The following is a 26,174-nucleotide window of genomic DNA, read 5'->3' on the forward strand; positions in this document are numbered from 1 at the left end:
TACCTGTATATGTAGTAGTAAATGTTTTAATAAAATGCATACACTATGTACAATATTTTCCCAACAGCTGGCTCTGGCACATTCCCCCTCCTTGAGGCTTATGATACGTGACAATTTTCCGCAATGCTCGTTTGGTCGGTCAGCCACCGCATACTCAGACTATTGTTTACGTCAGAAGATAAATTAGGGCATCTTTAGGACGTCTATTCGGCGCGGATTGGCGCGTTCTCAAGCCTCTTTCCAATAAATTTCATAACAATTGTCCAATTTTTCACAAAACAAAAAATAACAACACACACAACAACAATATTGAAGAAAAAAAACCGCACTGAAAAAATGTCGAATGATTAAAGGTGATGTAATGTGCGAAAGAATTCTGCAATGTTTACACAAAGAAATGTACGGAGTCGTGAAGAAAGGAAAGGTGCCAGCAAGAAGGAAAGGACATATGGAATGTTAGCACGGTTATTGCAATTCGATAGCAAATAGAAATGGTTACAAACGAAAGTGAGAAAAGAAAGCCCAATTGAATGCGCGGGCAAACAGAGCCATGTCAATGGAATAAAATTTAATGAATTGTGAGCGCCGATTGAGCAGATGTTCGGTTAATCTTAAGCAATTGTACGGTGGATTTTATCGATTCTTATACACATATAGGATTGTATGTACATACATATGAATGTATATACACATATGTGTACTTACATAAATATGTATCATACATGCATGCCTAGATGAGGAGCAAATGAGTCGCCACTAAATTCTTGTACCGCAGATAATTATTACTTTCATATCAAAAAAAAAAACTATCGCAATCACACACAGACACACGTACATACACACGGTTCCAACCAGGATTCAATTCCTCCAAGCATTTGAAACATTTTTTTCCTAAGCACTTCCTTACTAAATATTGCTAAAATATCCACTGTGTACAAATCAATTTTGCAAATACTTAAAGCAAACTGCAGAGCTGAACTGCAAATCGAAAACGTAGAGCAGATAGCTTAACAAATGCGAAAGCTTGAACAATGTTGAGTTTCAAGTAATTTTAACTTCAAAGTATGGATCTATAAATCTATATTATATATATGTATATATATACATATATGTATGTCGTATACCCGAATCCAAATTTTGCTCCACTCATTCCCAACAAAGATTTGTTTTCAACTCTACAATTCTCACCCTTATTATAGCAAAGTCTTCATATAATTTAGCGGAGACTTTACTCTCTTCAAAAATGACAAGAGTTTGAAAAGGTGGTGCTGCCACGATCCAAAGGAAATGAAGTGGTTAAAACGTAGCACTGCTTGCACTCCGGTTCACATTCGAGTTTTGTACACAGCGGTGAACGGACGAGTTTGCCGAGGCCATATTATACAAACAGTGTCAGTGCCTTTTACGCGAATAAAATCATACATGCCTATACCCCAACTGAAATAAAAGCACCATAGAAAACAACGATTTTTATTCAAGTGCTTAAAAAGGTAAAAAATTGTGAAACGTGTATATGTATGATTGTGCATGTTCTATTATTGGTAATAATTCAAAGCAGCAGCCCTTATAAAAAATTTTTTAATCAAACTTTTATGTACATGCATATGTGCATATGTGCGTGTAATATAATTCATTACGAATTGTTTAAATACTTCTGAAGTGCACTTAAAATGCGTGGTATTCGCTAAAAAGCTTTGGATATAATCGATCAACGCGAAACTAATTAAAACGGCTAGACTGTAAATGAGCATGCGCAGCCACGCGGACTAAACAACCACTTGCAGACGCAATGCAATACGGGCAGCATCGCCACTCGAACACCACTTGAGGCCACTCTACATTTAAATGGAATAAAAGGTACGGAAATAGTGCGCGCGCGTTTTAAAGGTCGCAAATCTGAGAAAGAGTTTCAAAAAATATGGGAGAGCACAAAAGAAAGCAAAAAATTTGCAAAAGCAGTCGCTTTTTAATTCCTGTTTTCCAATTGAGACGAAAATCTGCCAATGGCAGCAACACATTCTCATACTCCGCGAATATCAGCACATGCGCCAGAAGACAGCAATTGGAGTGGCCAAACTACTTTACTTGCAAACAAAAACTGCGAAGTTAATCATTTGTAAACCTGATTTTCACTGCCTTTTCCATAAGCGCTTTGTTTATCCGATGTACGCAGACGAATATACATACATGATTCGCTTTCGTTGCGCAGCTGGAATGCCGGCAGGCAGAGTCGACTGCTGGACCCTTAAATGCCGTCAAGAGTGAAATTAGAATAAATAATTTGGAAAAAACGTTTTGCGTACGTTAAATTAAACTGAAGTGACAACTGAGTGAATGCACACGGGTGCCAATTTCTCTTTTTTTATTCGGCAATTTAAACATTTTTTAAACTAATAATTTACACGGTTAATTAATTAGTTGTTCTCCTTTCTTTGCAGATATTTAACTAAATTTCTATAAACAATGCTTAAGTGGGCAGTTAACACACCGCGACTGTCCTATCTTACAGTGGACGAATCAAAAGCAAATACCGAAAACTTGCAGCTGAAAACTTTAAGCGCCTTATCCCCGGGAAAACTCAACACTCCTAATGAAATAATTTCCACCCAAACACAAACGCTCTCCGTCAAGCGGCAGAGGCTGAAACGGAAATCTTCTGATATTTACCTTTCACGACGTTTGCAAAACTGGTTGGATAAGGAAAATCAAGTGACATCTACTCCACTTCACTCAAGCTCAAAGGTATATAACAAAAACGGTCCTTTGCGTCGGCTTAACAGTTTCAAAGACTTATCCAACATCATACCTTATGAGAACGCTGTCTCAAACAATCCCCCAAACCCAAACTTATCACAGTTTAACGCACCAAGTCAGTGTATAGATAATGATATATTAACAAAGAACAATCCTGTCAACTATGCTACTACACTGCCTACTCTCGAAGTCGAATACTCGCCATGCGGCCTAGTTCCCGGACCGATTCTGGCATTGCGCGGTTTGGGTATTGCTGATAGATACTTTGATCAACCGCGATATCTGCCACATAATAAGAGCGAGGAAACTATAGTACAAACAAAACCAACCATTAATATAATTAATTCTACGTTTCAAAATCAAAGGCATACACGACGATCTTTGAATAGCATACGCGATGATACTGCATCATTGAGCTCTTCCAAAATGGGTGATCAAACGCTGGAACGTATGATAGACGCGATATTGGAGAGCACAAGAAAGGAAAAGAAGCCTATGAAGTTTGCGAGACAATCAAATAACCAGCAGTGCATGGTAATGTCACCCACATACACACCTGCAGAAGATCCCGCCAACGATTTAAGTGAATTTTGGATTGAGACACAAAATGAAGAGCCGCTTTTACAAACAATGCGAAAGAAACGACGTTCTCGACCAGCTAGTGTTACATCAATATACAGCGAGCGAGAGGTTCGGTCTCCACATCGAACAAGCAACCGTAAACGTAATATTTTTCACTTGCGCCGACAGCGAGCAGTGCGTAGAAAACGGAAAACTCCTAAGGACAGCGTGAAACAATATACACATAAAATAGGTGAGCCAACATCGACAAACAAAGAACTAACAGAATCGGCCGAGCATAATTGTAAACGGGTTGATAATTCAAGCCCTGATAGTGGTCACAATTCCTTCAGCGAATTGGATGACAATTCCATCATGCTGGAGAGTAATTGCTTAGCGATCGTCAGCCCGCTGGAGAGCTCTGATCTGTGTGCTTTAAATTCAACAAAACGGCGCCTTAGCTTTACAAATCAGACGTCAATCGTATAGTATACATATGCATACCCATACATATGTTTTATGGATTAGCGTTATAATTTGTTGCATTTTCTGTTTATTACTTGATATAACGTTTTTTTACAATTTATTTTCGAATAAAATCGTAATCTTTTGTAGCTAATATTGTTTTAATTGTTCACGGCAACTACCGGTAGAGGCCATAATATTGGCCATTTCTGCCCCGTTTAACAATAATTCAATTCTGTAAACACTTCACTATCTACGCGAACTTACTGCCACTTATAAGCACTTTACGCGGGATAGTTCCGTAAAGTGGACACAGTATTGCATTAGTATTCTGCGGGTGAAGGGCTTGCAAGTGTTTACAAACCATGACTAAATTATGCGTAAATTTAAAGAAAGAACAGCATTTGAAGTTGGACCCCGGGTGGTGTCATATGAAAATTACCAGCAAATACGCCGACGCTGGTCATTAAACCATACGTAAATGTCTGAGGGCCTGGGAAACATGTGTAACTATTTCGCAAGGCTAACGTCATCGACAAACAGCTGCCGTTATGGTATTCAACACCGTTTCCGTTTCAAGTAGTCTCAAACACTTTGGCTTTTTAGTAAGAAAGAAAGTACCTGCTTACAAACTACTGCATAAGCATAGGAACCTACTCCGCTACAAGTGCATATGTTTCCTCGTACTCGTACACTAAAATAACACGGATATAAACATTCCGTTAAAATTGTAATGGGATCAGTACCAATACACTACACCTAATGATGCTTACGTAAAAATATGTTTTCAAGTTTTTGCCTATTCAATTCTTTAACACATTATACACACACATGTGTACAATCAGCAAAATTTCGTACTCTGAATCATTTATTCACATATAGTACACTCTTCGCAGATAATGCTCTATACTAAGTTGTTGAGCGGCTTATTGTCATTTTAATAGCTTTTGCTTGCCGCAGCTGCTCTAGTTTGAACTGAAATGTGTGACTGAGATTGTGCCATAGCCTATACGCTGGCAATAGATACACATACAAACACAATAATTACACGAATGAATGTCAGTGCGTCTTAAGTGAATAACGTAAACGTGAATCGACATACAGACATACGTAAAAGGATTTGTGTGCAAACCTACCTATATACATATGTATGTACATACATATGTACGGTAAGCGTACCCAGGCAATGAAAGCAACACACGCGTGCAGACTTCTTGATACCCGTATATCTTAGAGAGCCGTGTGTGTTATTCACATACATACATATGCATGCATAATTTAGCGCCAAAAATTGGCAGGCTGGTAATTTGGCGACATATGCCAACGACGAAAACGACGAAGTACGCGTTTGCGCAACGCGCATCTGTCGCCAGTAGCGGCACGAGTCAAGAGCCAACACAACAATAAGACCTACATATACAATGTAGCAGCCGAGGCGGGCGTTTGCGTTGGCGCTGCCCGCACAAATTGCATTGCCACCGAAGCACTCTTTGCCATTCTTCAGTAACTTTTGTTGAACATAAGTAAGTGAATTGCTTGAAATGCGTTTAATGGCTTGTAGCGTTGTATATATATAGTATACTCGTATGCGCATCGTTTCAAGTGTTCCTCTCTATTACTCATTGAAACGTTATTTTCCTCCGCTCTAGTACATGCTTTGAGTGAAGCTATGCAGTTGTCGCTGCTTAAAATTTCCTGCCCGCAATCGCTCTTCCGTACTGCATATATACATGTACATGTGGATATGTATGTACTATAATATGTATGTATTTACACACGTTCTATAGCATTGAAAGCAAATTAATTTTGTATGTCGAAGTATTGATTTAACATTTGCCTGCTGCTGATGAGTTTTAATAACTCATTTACTGCATTATGATAGAAGGATTGTCAACCTATTTGCTCGCGATCGATCAGCAATCAGAGCACATTTCATGCATACGACGTCTACATCAGCGGTGACATTTTGTCTTGGCAACAATTGATCGATGGCTTCCAATCTTTTGCTCGCATGTGTAAATCACACATTTATGAAAGTAAAATGATCCGAAAAGCACTCAACGTGAAATAATGATTATTTTCCAGCGGCAATGTAATTTTTCACAAATACTTAAGACACGCACATACATACATACATATGTATGTATGTATGCAGGATAATGTATAACCGTTGGCAGAGAAGGAGAGTTTGATTAATCACTTTGATAGTGTTGCAGAGAAAAATACATATCTATATACATACATATTTATATATGTCGAGAAACTGATGACTTCTACTTAGTATTTTGGACGCTTTATACTTATGATCCTCGGTAACATTGTATTTTTGCTTCCATTTCTACTTTGTTTAAACAGCACGGTGTTCCTTTGCAATCTCCTTCTATACGTATCGGGCCATTGTTGCTTTCCGTCTTTGTTGCTCTTTTGATCTGTTACTCTAGAGCGACTTCTCTGCTACTTCTTGAATAGTTGGAATTGTGTCTAGCACAATAGCCCAGAATGCGTTTTATATCGATTCGTAAAGGTAACTGGAGCAAGTATTGAATAAGGTAACATTGTTCTCCAAATTTTGATGATGTTTCGTAGTTCTTTCAATCTGAAGCCAGCAACAAGCAACAGTATCAATAAAAGCGCGCCAATATTGGAGCAACTGCAAATGTGGCGATCACTCAATTGCTGCACATTATTACATGTGCCACAAAAATATTCTTTAAGGATCCGCAAACGTTCTATGGATACCCAAAAAACCTTATTGAGTTTCTTCCCATTTGTTTGTCGCAACTATATACGTAAATCCTGTCATATTTGTTAATTTATTATGCAAATCATTATGTTTATGCCAATCCTACCGGATCACGAGTCGTGCCCAGCACTCATTTCTAGTTCCCAACTCGCTACCCATAAATGTGTGTACATATGTGCGTGCTCCTGTATTACTATTAATTTTCCTCTCCCGATGTGCTTTGTACCTTTTTTAATTTAATCAATTTCGGTGTTACGAAAGGTGTCAATCTTACTCAGTGTAGCCCAGCGGACGGACATTCGCAAATGTCCGGATGCCGGTGTCTCCTTTATCGTATCAAAATATGTCTCAAAAGAGGGTTAAATGTAAATTATGTACATACATACATATGTATGTAAACACAAAAAAGAAGAAAACAGCCCAACAGTGGCAGATGCCACAGGCCTACAGCAAAGTTTTCGTATGACTAGAAGATTATAAGATTCCCATATGGGACGCGCAACGTCCTTACGTCTCGCAAGAGCAGCACCTCACATAAAAACTAGCTCGTTCATGCGACACCTAATGAGTTAGGTAATATTGTTGCTGCAATTAAATTTAAATAAAAAGGTACACTTTTTGTATTTTTATGTGAGCTGCGAAGGCACAACAAACTTAAACACGTACAATTCTCAAACGGGATCAATCACAGCGCTTAAGTAAAAAGTTGTTTCCAACAACCAGTCGTCGGCAAACGTGGTGCTGTTTCTATACATACTTTTCACATGCATATCTGCTTAATTAGCGGCATAAAAGGCGCTCAACAAACAGCCGTCTTTTGCAACCGTCTAATCAAGAGTAAAGAAGTCAAAAGAATAATTCCAGGACAATTGGCTGCAGCTTTAATTCTGTTTCGATTTGGTCTAACTCTTGCCTAAAATTGTCAAATTCGCCTACCAAACAGAGTAATTCAAGTTACACACTGCGCGGAGGATCAATAAATAAAAAGGGTAGTTAAAAAGGTGGGCAGTGCATTTTGCGGAAAGCAACTGTAAAATTAATGACTTTTCTAACTGTCCTGTGCAACCGGACATGCCGTCAGCCACTACGGGTACATTATACCAAACAATAATTACTTAAGTCATATTATAAGCGCTTCAGTGTGCAACACCGCGATTAATTGATTCTTAACTGTTTTCAAAGATATAAAAATAAGAACTAAAAAGCACCCCTCAAGCTTATCATAATAGATTTCTCAGATTGCGGTTAATGACCACGGGACACGCTGCGACCGCGCCGACCGACTTCTTATTTCTCCTCTAAATGTTTTTATTTACGCGCCTTTCTTATGTGCGTTTATTTAATTGACCAGTGACTACAATATCCGCACGAAAACAATGCTTGCATGTCTCGCTGCCTGACACTTTCTTTACAACTATTCATGCTTGACTGGACGAAAATATATTTGTAAATGCATACATATGTACATAAGTATGTATGTACATGGCTTTAAATATATGTAGATGACCCTTGTCAACTGTAAACAAAACAGCGTGGACAGGAAACAAGTAAAGCCGTCAAGGCAGTCAAGGTGATGTGGGCGCTTTCCCGTAGCCGGAAAATGAAAACTTTCATGAGAAAATGAATCAGTTACTTGTTTATAACTTGGAAATTATGCATAATGGACAACAAATGTTTATGGTCAGTTGAGCAAATGAAATCAAATTATGGGAGCTAGAATCGGCTAAGGGTAAAATACATTTAAAATCGGAATCAATCGCTAATTGCTATGTAAATACGTATGTATATGTGAGTGAAAACGATCTTTTCCAAAGTGGGAAGAATATTCCTTTGAACGACTATTGAGAACGAAGAATAATTGAAACACTCTGCAATAGTTTAGTTGATAGTTGATCTCTTGCCAACAGGTGCTACTTCGGACTAAGTAGGCAATTGAGAAGTAAAGTTCTCTCTCGACGAACAAAAATAAAACTCTATAAGTCACTCATTATTCCCATCCTGCTATATGGTGCAGAGGCATGGACGATGACAGCATCTGATGAGACGATGTTACGAGTTTTCGAGAGAAAGGTTCTGCGGTAGATTTATGGTCCTTTGCGCGTTGGTCACGACGAATATCGCATTCGACGGAACAATGAGCTGTTTAAGATATACGACGACATTGACATAGTTCAGCCATTTAAAAGACAGTAGCTCCGCTGGCTGGGTCATGTCATCCGAATAGACCAAAACACTCCAGCTCTGAAAGTATTCGACGCAGTACCCGCCGGGGGAAGCAGAGGAAGAGGAAGACCTCCATTCCGTTGGAAAGACCAGATGGAGAAGGACGTGGTTTCGCTTGGAATCTCCAATTGACGCCACCTTGCGAACCTTATTGTTAAGAAAAGTCTGAAAATTGCATCGTAACGGCATTGATCTTTTTCACATTAAAGAAATAAACCGTTCCCGAGACGATATCAAAATATACCCTATGCGAGGATAATAAATTTTCCACATATAACGGTGTCTGTAATCAGAATTCACAGTTTTAACTGTTACTTTAATAAAACACACACAAGAACTCTAAAAAACTTTAGAGCTCATTTGCTTTCAGCACTTTTTAATAACACAGCATCTCGTAGTAATTGCCTGTTCATTTTATAGATTTTTGATGAAGTCATTAAGTGAATAAAACAGCGCTCCTATCATTACATAAAAACACATTTATGTATGTACATACATATGTACATGTACAAAAATTGGAAATATTCTGCGCATAGGGGTTAATCAAGTAATACTCGATAATCAATAGGGGTTCCTTGTACAAGCAGAGAGGAGATGTTGGCGATGTACATACGTATGTGCATATGTATGTAAGTACATTCATATTAGAGTGGTTTGATTTACAGGGAGCTAAAAATCGTATAAGCGATCATTCTGAATGCTATGGGCTTAAAACCGGTTTTCAACCAGCGATTTTTAATGTGATAATTTTAGTGATCAAAAAATTTCTTCGTTAAATTTTGCGATATACGAATTAAATTCAATACGTAACTGCATTTTTATATTTTATTGATCATTTATCAGAACTATACAACCGATTATGCAGATTAATTAAAGTTAGCCTTAAAAATCACTGGCTCGAAACCGGTTTCAGATCCACAGTCTCTTAGCCAAACATGTTTAGAATGATCCGAGAAACATTTCTCGCATACGCGATTTTATAGAAAAAAATCGACCTGTTCTAGTGTACATACATATGTGCCTGAGCTAAAGCGATGTGTGTGTGTCCGCTAATGCGGCTATTGTTCTTCGTCCAGCGTTCGAGTGAGGCGACATACACATCAATCTAATCAAAGCACTAATAGAGTTTGGACCTTAAATCAAAAAAGGCACTAACGATGACAGGACATGTGCAAAATATCATTAATAAACAGCTATTTTATATTTGTATGTGCCGAAAATTTCACGCAGGACATACCCGCATATGGTCCCGGTGGACGGAACGGCATATAAACACACAAGATTGCCTAATTTGGCACATTCACACAGCGTTATTACAAATGACTTTCATACTCTGCAAGCGACCAGAGAGATAAAGGACGAACTGAAAATTCCGTTGGCCGGCAGCACGTGCTGCATTGCCCGGTGCAGAGAAACCAATCAAACAATATACAAGTACGAATAAGAAGACACAAATAAAGAAGCAAATACTTATTACCAACGCTTACTTCTATGTCTTTGTTTGACAATAACACAGCAACCTCAAATAATTCCATTCATTATTGCTGTTGGAACTTCTACCTACTAAAAACATCTGCCCAAGCAGGGCATACTGGCGCATACTGAGATTATACGCGCGTGCGCGCCTTTTATGTAAATATTCAATTCCTCACACATGTTATGTATAGACATATGTATGTATGTATGTATATACGTGCGGCTTAGTTAACATTGCTCGGATCAAGGCATTCCATTATTGATGCACCTGTACTGGCGAACCACATGCCCTCAGGTTCGTTTTTATGCGTACAAACATACAAATATACACTCCTCACATTTACCTAGTTCTTTGACCAAAATACTTGCAATTACTATATTTCGGTTGTATGTTCAAAGGAGCCTTCCCCTATTGATTTCTTATCAAAACGTTAACAGGTAAGTGCGGGCGACGGTAGATTGGCTCCCCATGACTGACCGTTGCCGTTGTCCTGCAGGACAGTTGCCCTGGTAAAGACTGAAAGCTACATATAGCTACTAGCAGGTGATAAGTAGGAAATTCAAAATATAAACCATTTTTGGCTGTCAACTTTTTAATGACCTATAAAACCATAAATAAATATACATATGTACGTACATACTTTACTATGGATGGAGTTGGTGTGAAAGAGTAGTTTGGGAAGCTAGCTAATCTGGTTTATAATATGTTACGACTTAAGAAGTACACACATTCCCTTAAATATTTCGTTTATAGACTCCATAAATAATCAATATCATCTTCGTTTTTTTCGCTAAAGTCGAAAAGTGTTGCTCTGCCGTTGCCGCAGGTATTCTACTTTTTCTAATTTTCATGCAACTGGTTCCTTTAACTGCAATCCTCTTATAAGCAGTGAGAAAGAACATTATAAGCAAGTGGGTATTTGCATACATACTATACATACATACATACACATGTATGTACATTTATTCAAATAATTATTGCATAAATGTGCTCAAAACGGTTTAACCAACACACTTGGGTTGCTTTCTACTACATTCTACTATTTACTTCCCAAAACGTCAGCATTTGAATGGAAATTGTGTCGGCAGTTGCGACGAAGCGTAAAACTTGTATATTATATGAATGCCATCCAGCTGAACCGTGCAGGACATACATATGAACCGGAGCAAAAGATTTTCCTCGCTACCATATGGTCAACAAAAGAGAAGCGAATGCATTACGAAGAATAGGCAATTCGACATGTGTCGTGTCTGTTTACAGAAATAATTGGAAACGTTTAGGCTCACATTTGACCATTTCGAATTATAAGTACGCACTTGCGTACTCAAGCGTTAAGCCAAAAAGGATAAATTAAATTTGAAGTCATAAAAACGTAACGACCTACTGACAACTTCTTAGCTATTTAGTTGGCGCGCTGATCTTGTGAATTTAGCACAGGTTTAGAAGTCTGCTTTGCACGGAAGTTCTTACATATGTACATATGTACATATGTACAGTGCATGCATATCTCTGGATTATACGTACATACATATGTACGTTTATATTTGTTTGCCAGACATACATATGTATGTATGTACTTGAATGGATCTGTTATAAAACAATGTTTTTTTGCTGCCTCTTAGTATAACAAACACACATTGTAATAATACATACTTACATATACAAGGTCTGTCGCAAAAGAAACAGGACTTTTTAAATATAACTGTTTCTGGTGGCGCTACCTATCTGTGGGTATATGAAATAAAAAGTTCGATCTCTTGTTGACATTTCGTAAAAATTTTAAGACAATTGGATAACTACAATCGATGTTATCGATCAAAAAGTGACAGCAGCTTTTGGTCATCGGTCGTAAAATGCAAAGAGCAAATATTAAGTTTTGTTTTAAACTTGGGAAAACGTTTCTTCTTCTTCTTAATTGGCGTAGACACCGCTTACGCGATTATAGCCGAGTTAACAACAGCGCGCCAGTCGTTTCTTCTTTTCGCTGCGTGGCGCCAATTGGATATTCCAAGCGAAGCCAGGTCCTTCTCCACTTGGTCCTTCCAACGGAGTGGAGGTCTTCCTCTTCCTCTGCTTCCCCCGGCGGGTACTGCTTCGAATACTTTCAGAGCTGGAGTGTTTTCATCCATCCGGACAACATGACCTAGCCAGCGTAGCCGCTGTCTTTTAATTCGCTGAACTATGTCAATGTCGTCATATATCTCGTACAGCTCATCGTTCCATCGGATGCGATATTCGCCGTGGCCAATGCGCAAAGGACCATAAATCTTTCGCAGAATTTTTCTCTCGAAAACTCGTAACGTCGACTCATCGGTTGCTGTCATCGCCCAAGCCTCTGCACCATATAGCAGGACGGGAATTATGAGCGACTTATAAAGTTTTGCTTTTGTTCGTCGAGAGAGGACTTTACTTTTCAATTGCCTACTCAGTCCGAAGTAGCACCTGTTGGCAAGAGCAATCCTGCGTTGGATTTCCAGGCTGACATTATTAGTGGTGTTAATGCTGGTTCCTAAATAGACGAAATTATCTACAACTTCAAAGTTATGACTGTCAACAGTGACGTGAGAGCCAAGTCGCGAGTGCGACGACTGTTTGTTTGATGACAGGAGATATTTCGTTTTGCCCTCGTTCACTACCAGACCCATTTTCTGTGCTTCCTTGTCCAGCCTAGAGAAAGCAGAACTAACGGCGCGGGTGTTGAGGCCGATGATATCAATATCGTCGGCATACGCCAACAGCTGTACACTCTTATAGAAGATGGTACCTTCTCTGTTTAATTCTTCAGCTCGAACTATTTTCTCCAGGAGCAAGTTGAAGAAGTCGCACGATAGGGAGTCGCCTTGTCTGAAACCTCGTTTGGTATCGAACGGCTCGGAGAGGTCCTTCCCGATCCTGACGGAGCTTTTCGTGTTGTTCAACGTCAGTTTACACAGCCGTATTAGTTTTGCGGGGATACCAAATTCAGACATCGCGACATAAAGGCAGCTCCTTTTCGTGCTGTCGAAAGCAGCTTTGAAATCGACGAAGAGGTGGTGTGTGTCGATTCTCCTTTCACGGGTCTTTTCCAAGATTTGGCGCATGGTGAATATCTGGTCGGTTGTTGATTTTCCAGGTCTGAAGCCACACTGATAAGGTCCAATCAGTTTGTTGACGGTGGGCTTTAATCTTTCACACAATACGCTCGATAGAACCTTATATGCGATGTTGAGGAGGCTAATCCCACGGTAGTTGGCGCAGATTGTGGGGTCTCCTTTTTTATGGATTGGGCATAGCACACTTAAATTCCAATCGTTGGGCATGCTCTCGTCCGACCATATTTTACAAAGAAGCTGATGCATGCTCCCTATTAGTTCTTCGCCGCCGTGTTTGAATAGCTCGGCCGGTAGTCCGTCGGCCCCTGCCGCTTTGTTGTTCTTGAGGCGGGCAATTGCTATTCGAACTTCTTCATGGTCGGGTAATGGAACGTCTGCTCCATCGTCATCGATTGGGGAATCGGGTTCTCCTTCTCCTGGTGTTGTGCGTTCACTGCCATTCAGCAGGCTGGAGAAGTGTTCCCTCCATAATTTAACTATGCTCTGGGCATCAGTGACTAGATCACCTTTGGGGGTCCTACAAGAGTATGCTCCGGTCTTGAAACCTTCTGTAAGCCGCCGCATTTTTTCGTAGAATTTTCGAGCATTACCCCTGTCGGCCAGCTTATCAAGCTCTTCGTACTCACGCATTTCGGCCTCTTTCTTCTTCTGTCTGCAAATGCGTCTCGCGTCTCGGAAAACGTTTACTGAAACATTTTAAATGATGAAAAAAGTTTATGGTGATCAGCGCCTATCCCGTAGTAATGTGCATGAGTGGATTAAGCGATTCCAAGAAGGTCGTGAGAACCTCTGTGACGATCAGAAATCGGTCGTCTTCAGAAGTCAAAAATAAAGACAATGCTGATTTGTTTTTACGGTTCCGAGGGTATTGTACACCGAGAGTTCGTCCCACCTGGCCAAACGATTAATGCTGTATTTTACCTAGGTGTTCTGAAGGGACCTGGCGCCTGTTGCACGATAATGCGCCGTGTTATCGGTCGACGCTTGTCACTGATTTTTTGACAAAAAACTCCATATTAACCATTAATCACTCATCCTACTCACCTGATCTGGCACCCTGTGATTTTTACCTATTTGGAAAACTTCATTTGCCCATGAAAGGACACTGGTTTCAGGACATTTCAGCTATCCAAAAGGCGACGACCGATATTCTCAAGAGTATTCCGAAAAATGACATTAAACACTCATTTGAAATGCTAATTGACCGGGCTAAATGCTATATCGAAGCACAAGGAAACTACTTTGAATAAAAAAAATATAACTTTTGAAAAATATTAATTTTTTGATGTTTTTTTTAACAGTCCTGTTTCTTTTGCAGCGGACCTTGTATGTATATATATATATATACATATATATATGTATGTACACAGAACGTTTGTACATCGCTGCTTTAAGAATCCCTCTTTTATGTATATATTTATGTTACTTTGTGTATGTACATATGTATGTACTATATGTAGGTATGCAATCATCAAGCTGCACACGAAACCGCATTGTCGTTCTTTATAGACTCTCAGGTGATAAACAAAAAATTACATCATGCTGCAATAGCCAACATCCGGTCAAGCGACATAATCTAACTGCTAAGATCATATCGGACACACGTTAATGTGCTGCGCGCGTGGCCAGTCATAACCACAGACCGGCTATTGGCTGCATCTCTGACTAATGTGCGCCGTCGTCAGCTGCCTCGGGGGTCTCGATCCTTTTGTTTTGGTCATTAACAACTGAACTGTATGTATTCTAACACGTGATAATAGTGATAACGCAAGCCAACATGAGTATGTATGTATGTATGTGTTTTAATTTTGTGGTTTACCGTTTTTTCTTACCGCCCACTGATTGTGTTGCAAGATAAGAACGTCATTTTACCAATTTTAAATGTTCGTTCATTTCGGTGTTTATTGCTTTAAACTTAACCCGATTGTGTGACAGTTTATTTAACCCGCTGTCAACACTACCAATGCAAACGTATTGGGCTGCGCCATTGCATACCGTCTCGCGAATATAAATGTATGTATGTATAGGCAAATACAGTTATAACATAAGAACTGCGCTTATAGTACATGTGGTTCGTTATTTCAAACATTAGCCCACACACAGCAGTGAATTTTACACGATTGTGGCATAAATGCAATGGAGGGATACGATCTTGCGGTTGCATAGGCTCACCAATGATTAATGATTTTTACATTTTGGGTTTAGAATTTTTATAATTGAAATTGTTTTAAAAGATGTTAAATAGAGTAATGATAATTGAAAACAACTTAGGGAGCCTACCGCTAATGTTAAAGTCGCTAAATTAGAAAGTTGAATAAGTTTGATAAAAATCACTATAACATCATTAAATGGCGCGAAAACTAACACATACACAGCGTGCAACTCATAAGTCATTTGCAGCAGAAAGGGATGAACAACCGTGCAACGTACACAAGAATCTTGATTAAATTTGCCAATTCAAACTTAGGAAATCTTAACTCATAGAAACGTTTAACAGCGCTATTGGGTTACCAGTAATTTACCCGTTAGTCTCATTTCCAGTAGACGCACATTGACCTTGATAAAAGTAGCGAAAATCACCAATATTAGAAAGATAAAAACGACTTGTCCAATTATTTCGCTAAAGGTTGTTCGCATAATGCTGCTGATGGCACTCCTAAAATAGAACGACACTTAAAGGGATAACCAAAAACACCTCTCAAATAGTACTTGTTTACTTAACGAACTCACACAGTGCTCTTTGTGCCAACGTCAGACGACCGTCGATCATATAAAGTATGATGTTGCAATTTTTTATTGAAGAATCGAACCACGACAGCCGGTTCTAAGTACCGGAATTGACTCGAATTTTATCCGACCAAGGGCTGTTTTTTCGGCGATCTAAAAAAAAAAATCTACCTACCTACAAGTTTCATGAGGTGGTTCAAACAAAAGTGAATTTTTACAAAATATCTTCGATATTAAGTATATAAAATTTAGGAACTAGAATTTTTGAACTTTTGAAAATTTGGAGAAATTAAAGTATTTGTTTCATTCAAAGCATAGGGTAACTGTGAGAGTGACACGTCGCTAGACAAAGCTAGAAAAGTGCATCTTTAAGTTCTATCACTATTTTTATGAAAGATATAAGACAAATTCAAAGACTGAAGAGTATTCGAGTAAAAATTAATATTTTTCATTGTTATTCAGATTATTACATTGTGAGTGTACAACTCTTTATCTTTTATAATAAATTTTGTAAACAAATTTGTTGAAGTATTTTTCTGAATATTAAAAACCGGCGAAGATCGTTTTTCCGCCCCCAAGACGTTGCGCCCGGGGCGACGGCCCCCTTCGCCCCCCCTAGCTACGCCACTGTCTGCAACCACTTTGCGCGCTTTTACATATGTATTTATGTACTTATGCGTACGTATAGGGTGAAAGTAAATGTCATTAAAATTTATTCGCACATTGGTGAATATTTTGCATACGAAATGTGTTCAACAAGCGAGTAACGACAACTTAAACAGTCATATCCTGCGATCCTTTTTCAGACGTCTTACTTCAGGGCGTATGCAGCATGTATACCTATTCGATTGAAGAAGGAATAATTGTCATTTCGCCACCTTAGAAAACAAGTGATGCGCATTTAATTGTACTTCAAACGAAGAAAAACATTTTGTTACAAAATGTAATTCATAGGTGCGGCTGACACATCATTTTTCTCACTATTACAATGCAGAGGCAATCGCTCTAACTATGCACATATGTACATATGTAAGTGTCTAAAGGGGTTACATGGGCATCGTTTATATACATGATATGGAACAAAAGGCGTATCCTTTTATATGTTAAAGAATACTTGAGCCATATGCAAAAATTTTAAAGAGTACAATTATAATTTATTTAAGTATGTGAAATCGGCACTGAATATAATTTATATTTTTGCTTAAGGGTGCTTGCAAATCTTTCAGAAAATTTATATAGGAAAAACTCTCTGCAAAAAAACAGCACCCCATCACGTACTAGGGCAAGATCACGCCACGTTGGAAGCAACATTAAAGATCGAAGTGGTCGGTGGCAGGCACCGTGCCCGGCCAGTGCTTAGCTGACTCTTGCGCCGCGATGTGATGTAGTTTAAACGTCGCGAGGTGATTTCGCAGGAAGCTAGCTGCCAGTTGGCGCTATAAAAGAAACGCAGGCACCGTGCCTGGCCAGTGCTTAGCTGCCTCTTGCGCCGCGATGTGATGTAGTTTAACAGTCGCGAGGTGATTTCGCGGGAAGCAGGCTGCCAGTTGGCGCTATAAAAGAAACGCAGGCACAGTGCCTGACCAGTGCTTAGCTGACTCTTGCGCCGCGATGTGATGTAGTTTAAAAGTCGCGAGGTGATTTCGCAGGAAGCTAGCTGCCAGTTGGCGCTATAAAAGAAACGCAGGCACCGTGCCTGGCCAGTGCTTAGCTGACTCTTGCGCCGCGATGTGATGTAGTTTAACAGTCGCAAGGTGATGAAGTTTAACAGTCGCGAGGTGATTTCGCGGGAAGCAGGCTGACAGTTGGCGCTATAAAAGAAACGCAGGCACCGTGCCTGGCCAGTGCTTAGGTGACTCTCGCGTCTCAACATTATGTGATTTGAAAGTCACAAAATGATTTCAGGGGAAGCTGGCTGCCAGCTATCTATTTCTAATAATAGTCTCTTTGGAGCAGCTGCTCCTTTAATTTTCGCAAGGAATGTTATCGGCTGGATATATATGTACATACATACTCTGCATATAATAAGTTAGTATATGTGAGGTTACAGAACTGTGATCATTTCATCATACAATTAGCGGCATATACATGTGAATAAATCAGTTTAATGTTATGTAATTTGCTTTTGTTGGTGTTATTAACAAATTTAAAAAATACTATGAATATTTAAAACATACATACATGTATTTATCCACAACAGCAAAGGCAAATCAGATACGGAAAGTGCAGGTTGACCGACAACTTCTGAAACGTGAGCTGAAAACAAATAATAGATCTGATATAAAATATGAGATTAATATGAGGCTTTTAGATACATATTTATAAAATACAACTAACACATTTTTCTATAATAAACTCAAAACTCAATTATTTATCTACAGTAAGCGTTTTTTAAGGTACCAATTAACCATTAAGTTATATACGATTTTAACTAAGAACCTCAGAACGTTTTTTTTTGGTGCATGCCAAATTGTGTGAGGATATCATGTGAAATCCATACAGGTATTTGTTCTTGATCGGTCAATTTGTATGACAATATATAGAGGTCCTATCTGAACAATTTTAAAGGGGTCATAAATTGTAAACAAAGGGTCATTGATCCTATAAAGTGTAAACACAAGAGTCAATGTGAGCAAAATGTAAACAAAAAGGTAATTGACCAATTAATGTTAACAAAAGGGTCACCGGTAGTAATTGCCCGATAAATGGTAAACAAAGTTGCACACGTTCTTTTTTTCAAGAAACTTATCATTACTCGGAACTTCCGATATCGAATCACTATAAGCTATAAATGCCATACACAGCAATGGGTCAAAATCAAGTCCTTTCTCGTGTTCAGGCGGGACCACTAGCATTTAGTTGCCATACAAACTGATCGATCAATATCAAGATAAAAAAAGTATTTCCCCTTTTTTGATCTTTGCAAGATGCAAGAGTATAAAGAGTTCGGTTACATACACATGCATACCGAATACCGTTCAATCGTCAATTTTTTTGCGCAATTTATGCAAATAAATCAGCAGCAATAAATTTTTGCCTGCACCTCAGCAAAGTATCAGAAAACATAAGCAATACTGCTTGTGCTTTTCTAATATTTACGTAGCTCGAACGCACCCGATGTCTTGCTATATTTTCGCAGTGATTAACACTTGCAACATCTCAGCAGTCGAATAAATGATATATGTGCATATGCTTGTAATTACCTCATCGGGTTATTTATTCATTAAATCATCTTTAGTATTAAGCAAAACAATTTCAGTAACTACTGTAACATTTAAACCAACATATCTATTTGCTGTATACAATATAAAGAAAGTATAAGACAACAGACGTCCTGAGTTCAACAATGGCTTATAAAATGGAAATGTTATAATGTATTTAATGTTTTCGGGCTATAGGACTTAGGAAAATTATATAATTTTCCCCATCTTTTTACTCCGTATTTACTTTGTGCCTCCGTCTGTGTTTATTCCTATATAATTTAATAGATTTTTAACGATATCGGCGCTCCTCATAGTCACGGCCACGACGCTCGAAATCTCTTTCCTTAGGCCTGTTTCGCTCACGTTCACGGTCCCTATCACAATCCAAATCTTTTCTCCGTTCAGTTCGATTCCGACTTTCACTTCGACTACGACTTCTACTTCTAGAATGGTGCTTGCGCTTATGTTTTTTCTTGTGCTTTTCTCGGTAGTGATCCCGATCCCTGCTGCTGTGGTATGAGTTTGAAGGCGAATCTTCACGTCTTCTGTTACAGTAGTTATCGCGGTCATCGTGCTCGTCTCGATAACTCCCACTACTTGCTTGTTGAAGTCTGCTTCGACTGCTACCAGCGCCACCACTTCTGCGATCATAAACTGCATCATCATAGTCATAATTCGCACCTCCACTATTGGGTGCCACATTCCTTGCTGAGCTTAATTGCTGTTGACTTATATTATTTTTGCGACAATATTCCTCCAATTTCTTTTCTATTTGCTTTTGGATAGGAACAGGTATACGAGGAAATAATGTAGAAAACCAATCGAGCTTAGTGAGAAATTGATACACCACCTGGCCAATAGTTATAGTCTGCATTGTAAGAGAAAAACAAAAGCAATTACTAATAATTTCCATTTTGAGAAAATAATATTTAATGTTTATTGATATATTGACTCATACACTCGACTCACCTGTCCACCGCCAGCCTTTACATCAATTTCTTCTTCATCTTGAAAATAATCTTCATACCAGTCGTACAAATCTGCTGGCGGTTGAGTATATCTAAGGTACATAAAACCTGAAAATAATTCATTGTTTTAATTGTTTGATGTACATAAATTTTTCTTTAAAAAATGTTACATTTGCAAAATACCTCCGAAAGCAGAACTGGATTGATCTGATATATCTGGATATTGTGATGACGGTGCTGTTAACACCTTTTGACTTACCACCTACCTAGAGCCCTTATATAGGGTGAATCTGTGTGGTTTAGAAGTCCGTTAACCTGCTTTCTAGTCAGCCTAAGGGTGTACAATTTATACAATAGACAGTAAGCCGTGGATACAATGCCGCCAGCGCCCACTCCTCGCACCTTAAATATATGAATGCTATTTAGTATGAAAATAAAATCCCTTTTAACTACTGCAAGTAATTTAACTTTTATATGCAGTATATTTATTTAAAACGAAATACTACATTTCATAAACTCACTCCGCCACACATGCCAGTTTGTCCAGACGTTTTTCGAGATCCTCGCTCCCAAGGCTCCATGTGTTTTACTTGATAATAGATCTCGTCAACAACTTCATGATAAGTTTTAAGTTTGAACAAATGAACTATAATTGATAAAAAAAAAGAGATAATAAAAAATCCTTCAAAGACCAAAATCAAATGTGTGTTCGCTACTGTACCTTTCGGGACGTACCTTTGAAATAGCTAGAGCCCTGTATGTTCGCTAGAATAAGGGGATTGAGGTTCATAGTTGCTTCATTTCCCCACAGCGGCAGAGTATTATGTTGTTTACCAATCTTCTTCGCCGCTGAAGACTGCTGCTGATATTCTACAAAATATATTACAATTATTGAATGAGTCCAACGACTTTAAACAATCTGCCGATCTAAAATTGACTTCGCACATATCTTTGCCAATTTACAGATACTTCCTCTTACCTTCATCCATTTTAATTAATAGTTTATTCTCACACACTTTACAATTAATAATCAACAATTTTTAATAAAAATCTATTAGTTTCCATAACTCACGATAAAATACCATAAACGTTTGGCGACGGAAAAATATGTACAAAACGCGACAACCACGAATTCAGCGGAATAAGAAATCATTCAGCAAAGCTCTTACTTTCAATGCTGCCACTAAATTCTCTCTTTGTGAAATTATTCAGACGTAGACGAAATTCAATAAACGACCGAGTTGACAAAACTAACAGACTAGACTACACACATTCTGAAATTTCTGTATGAATTAGATTCGATAAAAATTTTTCAGACGAGTCTCGGGTATTAGCACTTGCTGGGTTGTTAAAAAAATATGCTACGCTAAACAATTTATTAAATATATCAAACCTCATTTCTAGCCTCTTGTCTAAATATCTTAAAAATTGATTTTAGACTGACATAAACTTCCAATCAAAATTGTGAGGTTATCAGTTTGCAATATTTGCGCTTACCGTCATCCATTTCCGCTAACAAGTCTGTTCACTTTATATATAACAATTAACCAATTACAACCAATTTTACACAATATTCTTAAATTGTATTGTTTTAAGTTTCACTCACGATCAGCACCGTTTTGTTTTAAGAATTAGAATTAAAAATTTACTGTATGTGAAAAAATGCTGCAGTATGAAATAAGCGAAAACCGTCTCCATATCACGCGTTGTTAAACTTAGCGGGAAATTTTTCAATGCTACCAACTGATTTTTTTATATTTAAAATGTTTACAACTATAATGTCGGCTTTTTTCGAGAATCGAAATTAATAACGTAAATGTAACTATTAATCAATTCGTTGTTTCCAGAACTAGCAAAAAAATCCTAGATAAGCAACCCTGTTCGTCGTATCCTTGCAGTCCGCATTTTTAACAGCAACAATGTAGTATTACATATTTGGGGAAATTCAATGTCACACACAATACTACCAGAAGTAAAAAATTGTTGAACAATTTTAATTATTGCTCTTTTAAACGGTAAAAGAAATTAATGAAGTTTTTACGTTTCGTGATTTTAACAATTTCTAAGGATGTGAAAGAGAAAGTATACACCTTTTGTGTGGTGCTGTAAGACTAACTAGGCTCAAAGCTACATTATATGTAAAAATTATGAATACTTATGTTTGGTTATTAGCTACACAATAAGGGAATATAATATAATATATAACATAAATTCATAATTGGACCACAAATATATAAAATCTATCGAAAATGTTAAAGTTAAATACAACAAAATATATATTGTATTCTTAAGTTTGTAACATATACCCAAAAGAAATTAAACAGCTGACTTAAAGATGGAATAATACCAAACCCACACACAGTAAGCACAAATGCTGTAAGAAAAGTATATTTGTATATCTTTTTTATCATTGTCCACAAAATATTTCTCTTCCTGACGAAGTACCAAAATATATATATTTTTATAAATAAATTGATTATTGCAACCCTGTCAATTTCTTTGTACAATCCGGCTTATTTGCGAATTTGTGTTAGCAAAAAAATTGAACGTCCGATACCTTGTTTAGTTTTCATATAAAATGGATTTTAACATTTAGAAGTTGGGCGAAAGCAGTTATATTTTTTACTATTATTTTTCTGCTTTGCAGAACTGCGGAGCTGATGTGAAAACATAAAAATAAGAATATATACCACTTATGTACATTTAAAGCGGAAAGTCGTGCTCTTAATAATTACCATTTCGAACAGCAGTATAGAAAACTAAATATCTAAACGCCAATATGTCTAGCACCTCTTCTACCGACGATAGTGGAGATTTGTTCGATCCTCTTGCCGAAGAGCTCCAAAATGTTCAATCTGTAATACATGTTACGCGTGAAAATATAGATGCCCTTAATGCAAAGTTTGCAAATTTACAAGAGCCGCCTCCAATGTATATAACAGAATATCAAGAACTTACTTCGAAGCTTCATGATCTTTTCGTAAAGGAACATGAACTAATGGAGCAAGTGAGCAGCCAGCAAGAGGAAGCAAATAAAATAGATCAACAAAAAATCCAGTTTGAATATACCAATCACCAATCCCAATATCAGAATCAGAATCAGCAACAATCATCGCATCAACATGCGCATTTACCATCAATTGATATGGTTTGTAAATTGTTATGGTTTTTTTATTTCATTCCTATTCATATGGTAAAATTTTTTATATTTAGACGGATTCTTATGTGGCAAACAGTAATAGTGGAAGTCGATGTAGTACTTTAACGCGACCACCAAAAGTGCTGTTGCGAGCTCATTTACCAAATCAACAGCGAACATCTGTTGAAGTTGTACCAGGTGTTCGATTACGAGATGCGCTTATGAAGGCACTTAAATTACGACAACTAAAACCAGACATGTGTGAAGTTTCTGCAACAGATAGTGGCCGCAGCATTATTCCATGGGACACTGATATTGGTTCACTCATGGTGGAAGAAATTTATGTACGCTTATTGGATAAATTTCCAATAATGACTCATATATCACACCAGTTCATAAGAAAGACATTTTTTTCATTGGCCTTTTGTGAGGGCTGTCGTCGTTTGCTTTTTAGTGGTTTTTACTGCAGCCAGTGTAATTTTCGGTTCCATCAAAGATGTTCCGATAAAGTACCCACACTTTGTCAACAATTTCCAATGGATATTTCCTATTATCAACGACTTTTGGCACAAAACCCAGAAAATTTTGTTGGAATATTACATCCTGGAAGGAATGCGATATTAAATCAAGGAAGGCACCCTCGCACAATTAGCCAACAAGATCGCTCAAACTCAGCTCCGAATGTGTGTATTAATAGACCATTAACAGAGGCGCAACGGTGTTTAGTGCAGAATCATGTTCCTTTACAGGTTACTATTGCAGAAATAATAATAAAGGTTTTAATATTCTGATGGATATTTAATTTCAGCATCATGGTAGCGATCACCCTAACTCAACACAGGCTTCACCCACCGGCACGTTGAAAACTATAAAGCGACAAAGAGCTCGGTCTGCAGACGAAAGCAATAAAAATCTTTTGTCACCTCGGGACGGAAAAGGTTCTGAAGAAAATTGGGTATGGTTTTTAAAAGCGAAGTGAAAAAGTACATTTAATCATACATTTATATACATTATAGAATATTCAAGCTGAGGAAATCCTGATTGGTCCGAGGATTGGTTCCGGATCTTTTGGTACCGTATATAAAGCTCATTGGCATGGTCCAGTGGCTGTAAAAACATTGAATGTTAAAACTCCAAGTCCTGTCCAGTTGCAGGCATTTAAAAATGAAGTGGCCATGTTAAAAAAGACCCGACATTGCAATATTCTTTTGTTTATGGGGTGTGTCTCTAAACCGTCGTTAGCTATTGTAACGCAATGGTGCGAAGGTTCTAGTCTGTACAAACATATACACGTAAATGAAACTAAGTTTAAACTCAACACTTTAATCGATATTGGTAGACAAGTGGCGCAAGGAATGGATTATCTTCATGCAAAAAATATAATTCATAGGTATAAGATTCAGCTGTATATTCGAAAATTATTTTAATCTGCAACGTTTGATTACCTTTTAGGGATTTAAAATCTAACAACATATTTTTACATGAGGATTTGTCGGTAAAGATAGGTGATTTCGGTTTGGCCACTGCAAAGACACGCTGGTCTGGAGAAAAACAAGCGAATCAACCTACTGGCAGTATTTTGTGGATGGCTCCCGAAGTGATACGCATGCAAGAACAGAATCCTTATTCCTTCCAATCGGACGTTTATGCCTTTGGTATTGTTATATACGAGCTATTAGCTGAATGTTTACCATATAGTCATATCAACAACAAAGACCAAATTTTGTTCATGGTTGGACGGGGATTGCTTCGACCAGATATGACTAAAGTGCGAGGGGACGCCCCACAAGCTCTCAAACGTCTGGCCGAGGATTGTATTAAATATGATCGAAACGATCGCCCACTATTTCGACCTCTACTGAACATGTTGGAAACTATGTTAAGGGCAATGCCGAAAATTCACCGTAGTGCTAGTGAACCAAATATGACGCAAACACAGTTACATAGTGAAGATTTCTATCAGTGCCCTAGTCCTAAAACTCCAGTTAACTTCAGTAATTTCCAGTTTTATAATAGTGCGGGTAATATCTAGCGATGCTGATCCGATATTACTATTGTGATAACAAAAATGAGGGACAGGCGATATCCCTTTTGAACACTAAAAACTAGTGTAGGTACCTTTGACTATGTAACAAAGAGCAAGGAAATTTAGTTACATACACTTAAAATTTTCGGGCCATTGTTATTGACGGCAAAATATACTTAAAATAATATTTTATTTTCTCTAAGTCTGAGTTAATATACAAACACAGTTATTGCATTAGTAAAAAAAAAATTCTCTAAACAGTTTTCAGGAATTTTGTTGAGCAAACAGTTCTTGGCTTAAAGTTCGTTCCGGTGTATAGATCCGAGTGTTTTGAAAGCATTTGCCAATTTGTTAATTGAATTTAATAAAACATGAACCGCTCGCCAGCAATGGTGACTTGTTGGTATCTTCGGAATCTTCAGCTTAGCCTGATATTTCATAGATGCTTATGAATAGAATTACGTTTTTGTGAAACACTACCTTAATTAAAGTTTTAAGTAGAATAATTAGAGGGCAAGAGCATTTAATTGCATTGAGAATGTAACTAAAAAATAAGTAAATTAATATAATATGTAAATGATTTTAAGATATTAAGATTATATAAAATATGTTTCACCGGACAAGTTTAGACATTAAGCTTGTCCAACTAAATAAAATAAAATTCAAAACTAATTTTACCTTTAATTAGTAGGTATATTTACAAAGGTAATATTTTGTGTGATATAGTATAAAAACATTTGAATTAAAGAAAACAATCATATTGAAGACACCTAGTGTACTAACAAGATTTTATGTA

The 26,174-nt window shown here is 37.7% G+C and overlaps 3 protein-coding genes and 1 long non-coding RNA gene across 10 annotated transcripts in view; 2 read left to right on the forward strand and 2 right to left on the reverse strand.

Annotated features, from left to right (window-relative positions):
- LOC126760300 (uncharacterized) overlaps positions 1-26,174 on the reverse strand; it is a 63,094-nt gene that overhangs the window by 7,843 nt on the left and 29,077 nt on the right. Inside the window, exon 2 of the long non-coding RNA XR_007667183.1 lies at positions 18,224-18,298. This is a non-coding gene — a long non-coding RNA (uncharacterized LOC126760300). The remainder of the gene's footprint in view (positions 1-18,223; positions 18,299-26,174) is intronic.
- LOC126760281 (uncharacterized) lies at positions 64-3,929 on the forward strand. Its single transcript, XM_050475806.1, has one exon. It carries the CDS (start codon positions 2,464-2,466, stop codon positions 3,802-3,804), a length of 1,341 nt encoding a protein of 446 aa, XP_050331763.1. The 5' UTR covers positions 64-2,463; the 3' UTR covers positions 3,805-3,929.
- Positions 19,231-21,352, reverse strand: LOC126760286 (pre-mRNA-splicing factor 38B). 4 transcript variants are annotated; one of them, XM_050475813.1, is made up of 6 exons: positions 21,193-21,347; positions 20,949-21,083; positions 20,735-20,859; positions 20,480-20,615; positions 20,215-20,321; positions 19,231-20,113 (listed from the first exon to the last, which is right to left on the reverse strand). In XM_050475813.1, exons 1-6 carry the CDS (start codon positions 21,200-21,202, stop codon positions 19,535-19,537), a joined length of 1,092 nt encoding a protein of 363 aa, XP_050331770.1. In that variant the 5' UTR covers positions 21,203-21,347; the 3' UTR covers positions 19,231-19,534. The 4 variants fall into 4 exon arrangements, 3 of the variants coding, with proteins under 3 accessions (XP_050331770.1, XP_050331771.1, XP_050331772.1); XM_050475814.1 differs by lacking the exon at positions 21,193-21,347 and having other exon boundaries at positions 20,935-21,034; XM_050475815.1 differs by lacking the exon at positions 19,231-20,113 and having other exon boundaries at positions 20,221-20,321; positions 20,473-20,615; positions 21,193-21,352.
- On the forward strand, positions 22,112-26,050 carry LOC126760274 (raf homolog serine/threonine-protein kinase Raf). 4 transcript variants are annotated; one of them, XM_050475797.1, is made up of 6 exons: positions 22,112-22,228; positions 22,861-23,361; positions 23,427-24,101; positions 24,161-24,307; positions 24,369-24,742; positions 24,805-26,050. In XM_050475797.1, the coding sequence occupies exons 2-6, from the start codon at positions 22,993-22,995 to the stop codon at positions 25,382-25,384; spliced, it is 2,145 nt and encodes a 714-aa protein (XP_050331754.1). In that variant the 5' UTR covers positions 22,112-22,228; positions 22,861-22,992; the 3' UTR covers positions 25,385-26,050. The 4 variants fall into 4 exon arrangements, with proteins under 4 accessions (XP_050331754.1, XP_050331753.1, XP_050331752.1 ...); XM_050475796.1 differs by having other exon boundaries at positions 22,116-22,589; XM_050475795.1 differs by having other exon boundaries at positions 22,116-22,574.

The sequence above is a fragment of the Bactrocera neohumeralis genome, chromosome 5 (genome assembly GCF_024586455.1).
Source record: "Bactrocera neohumeralis isolate Rockhampton chromosome 5, APGP_CSIRO_Bneo_wtdbg2-racon-allhic-juicebox.fasta_v2, whole genome shotgun sequence".
Classification (NCBI taxonomy): domain Eukaryota; kingdom Metazoa; phylum Arthropoda; class Insecta; order Diptera; family Tephritidae; genus Bactrocera; species Bactrocera neohumeralis.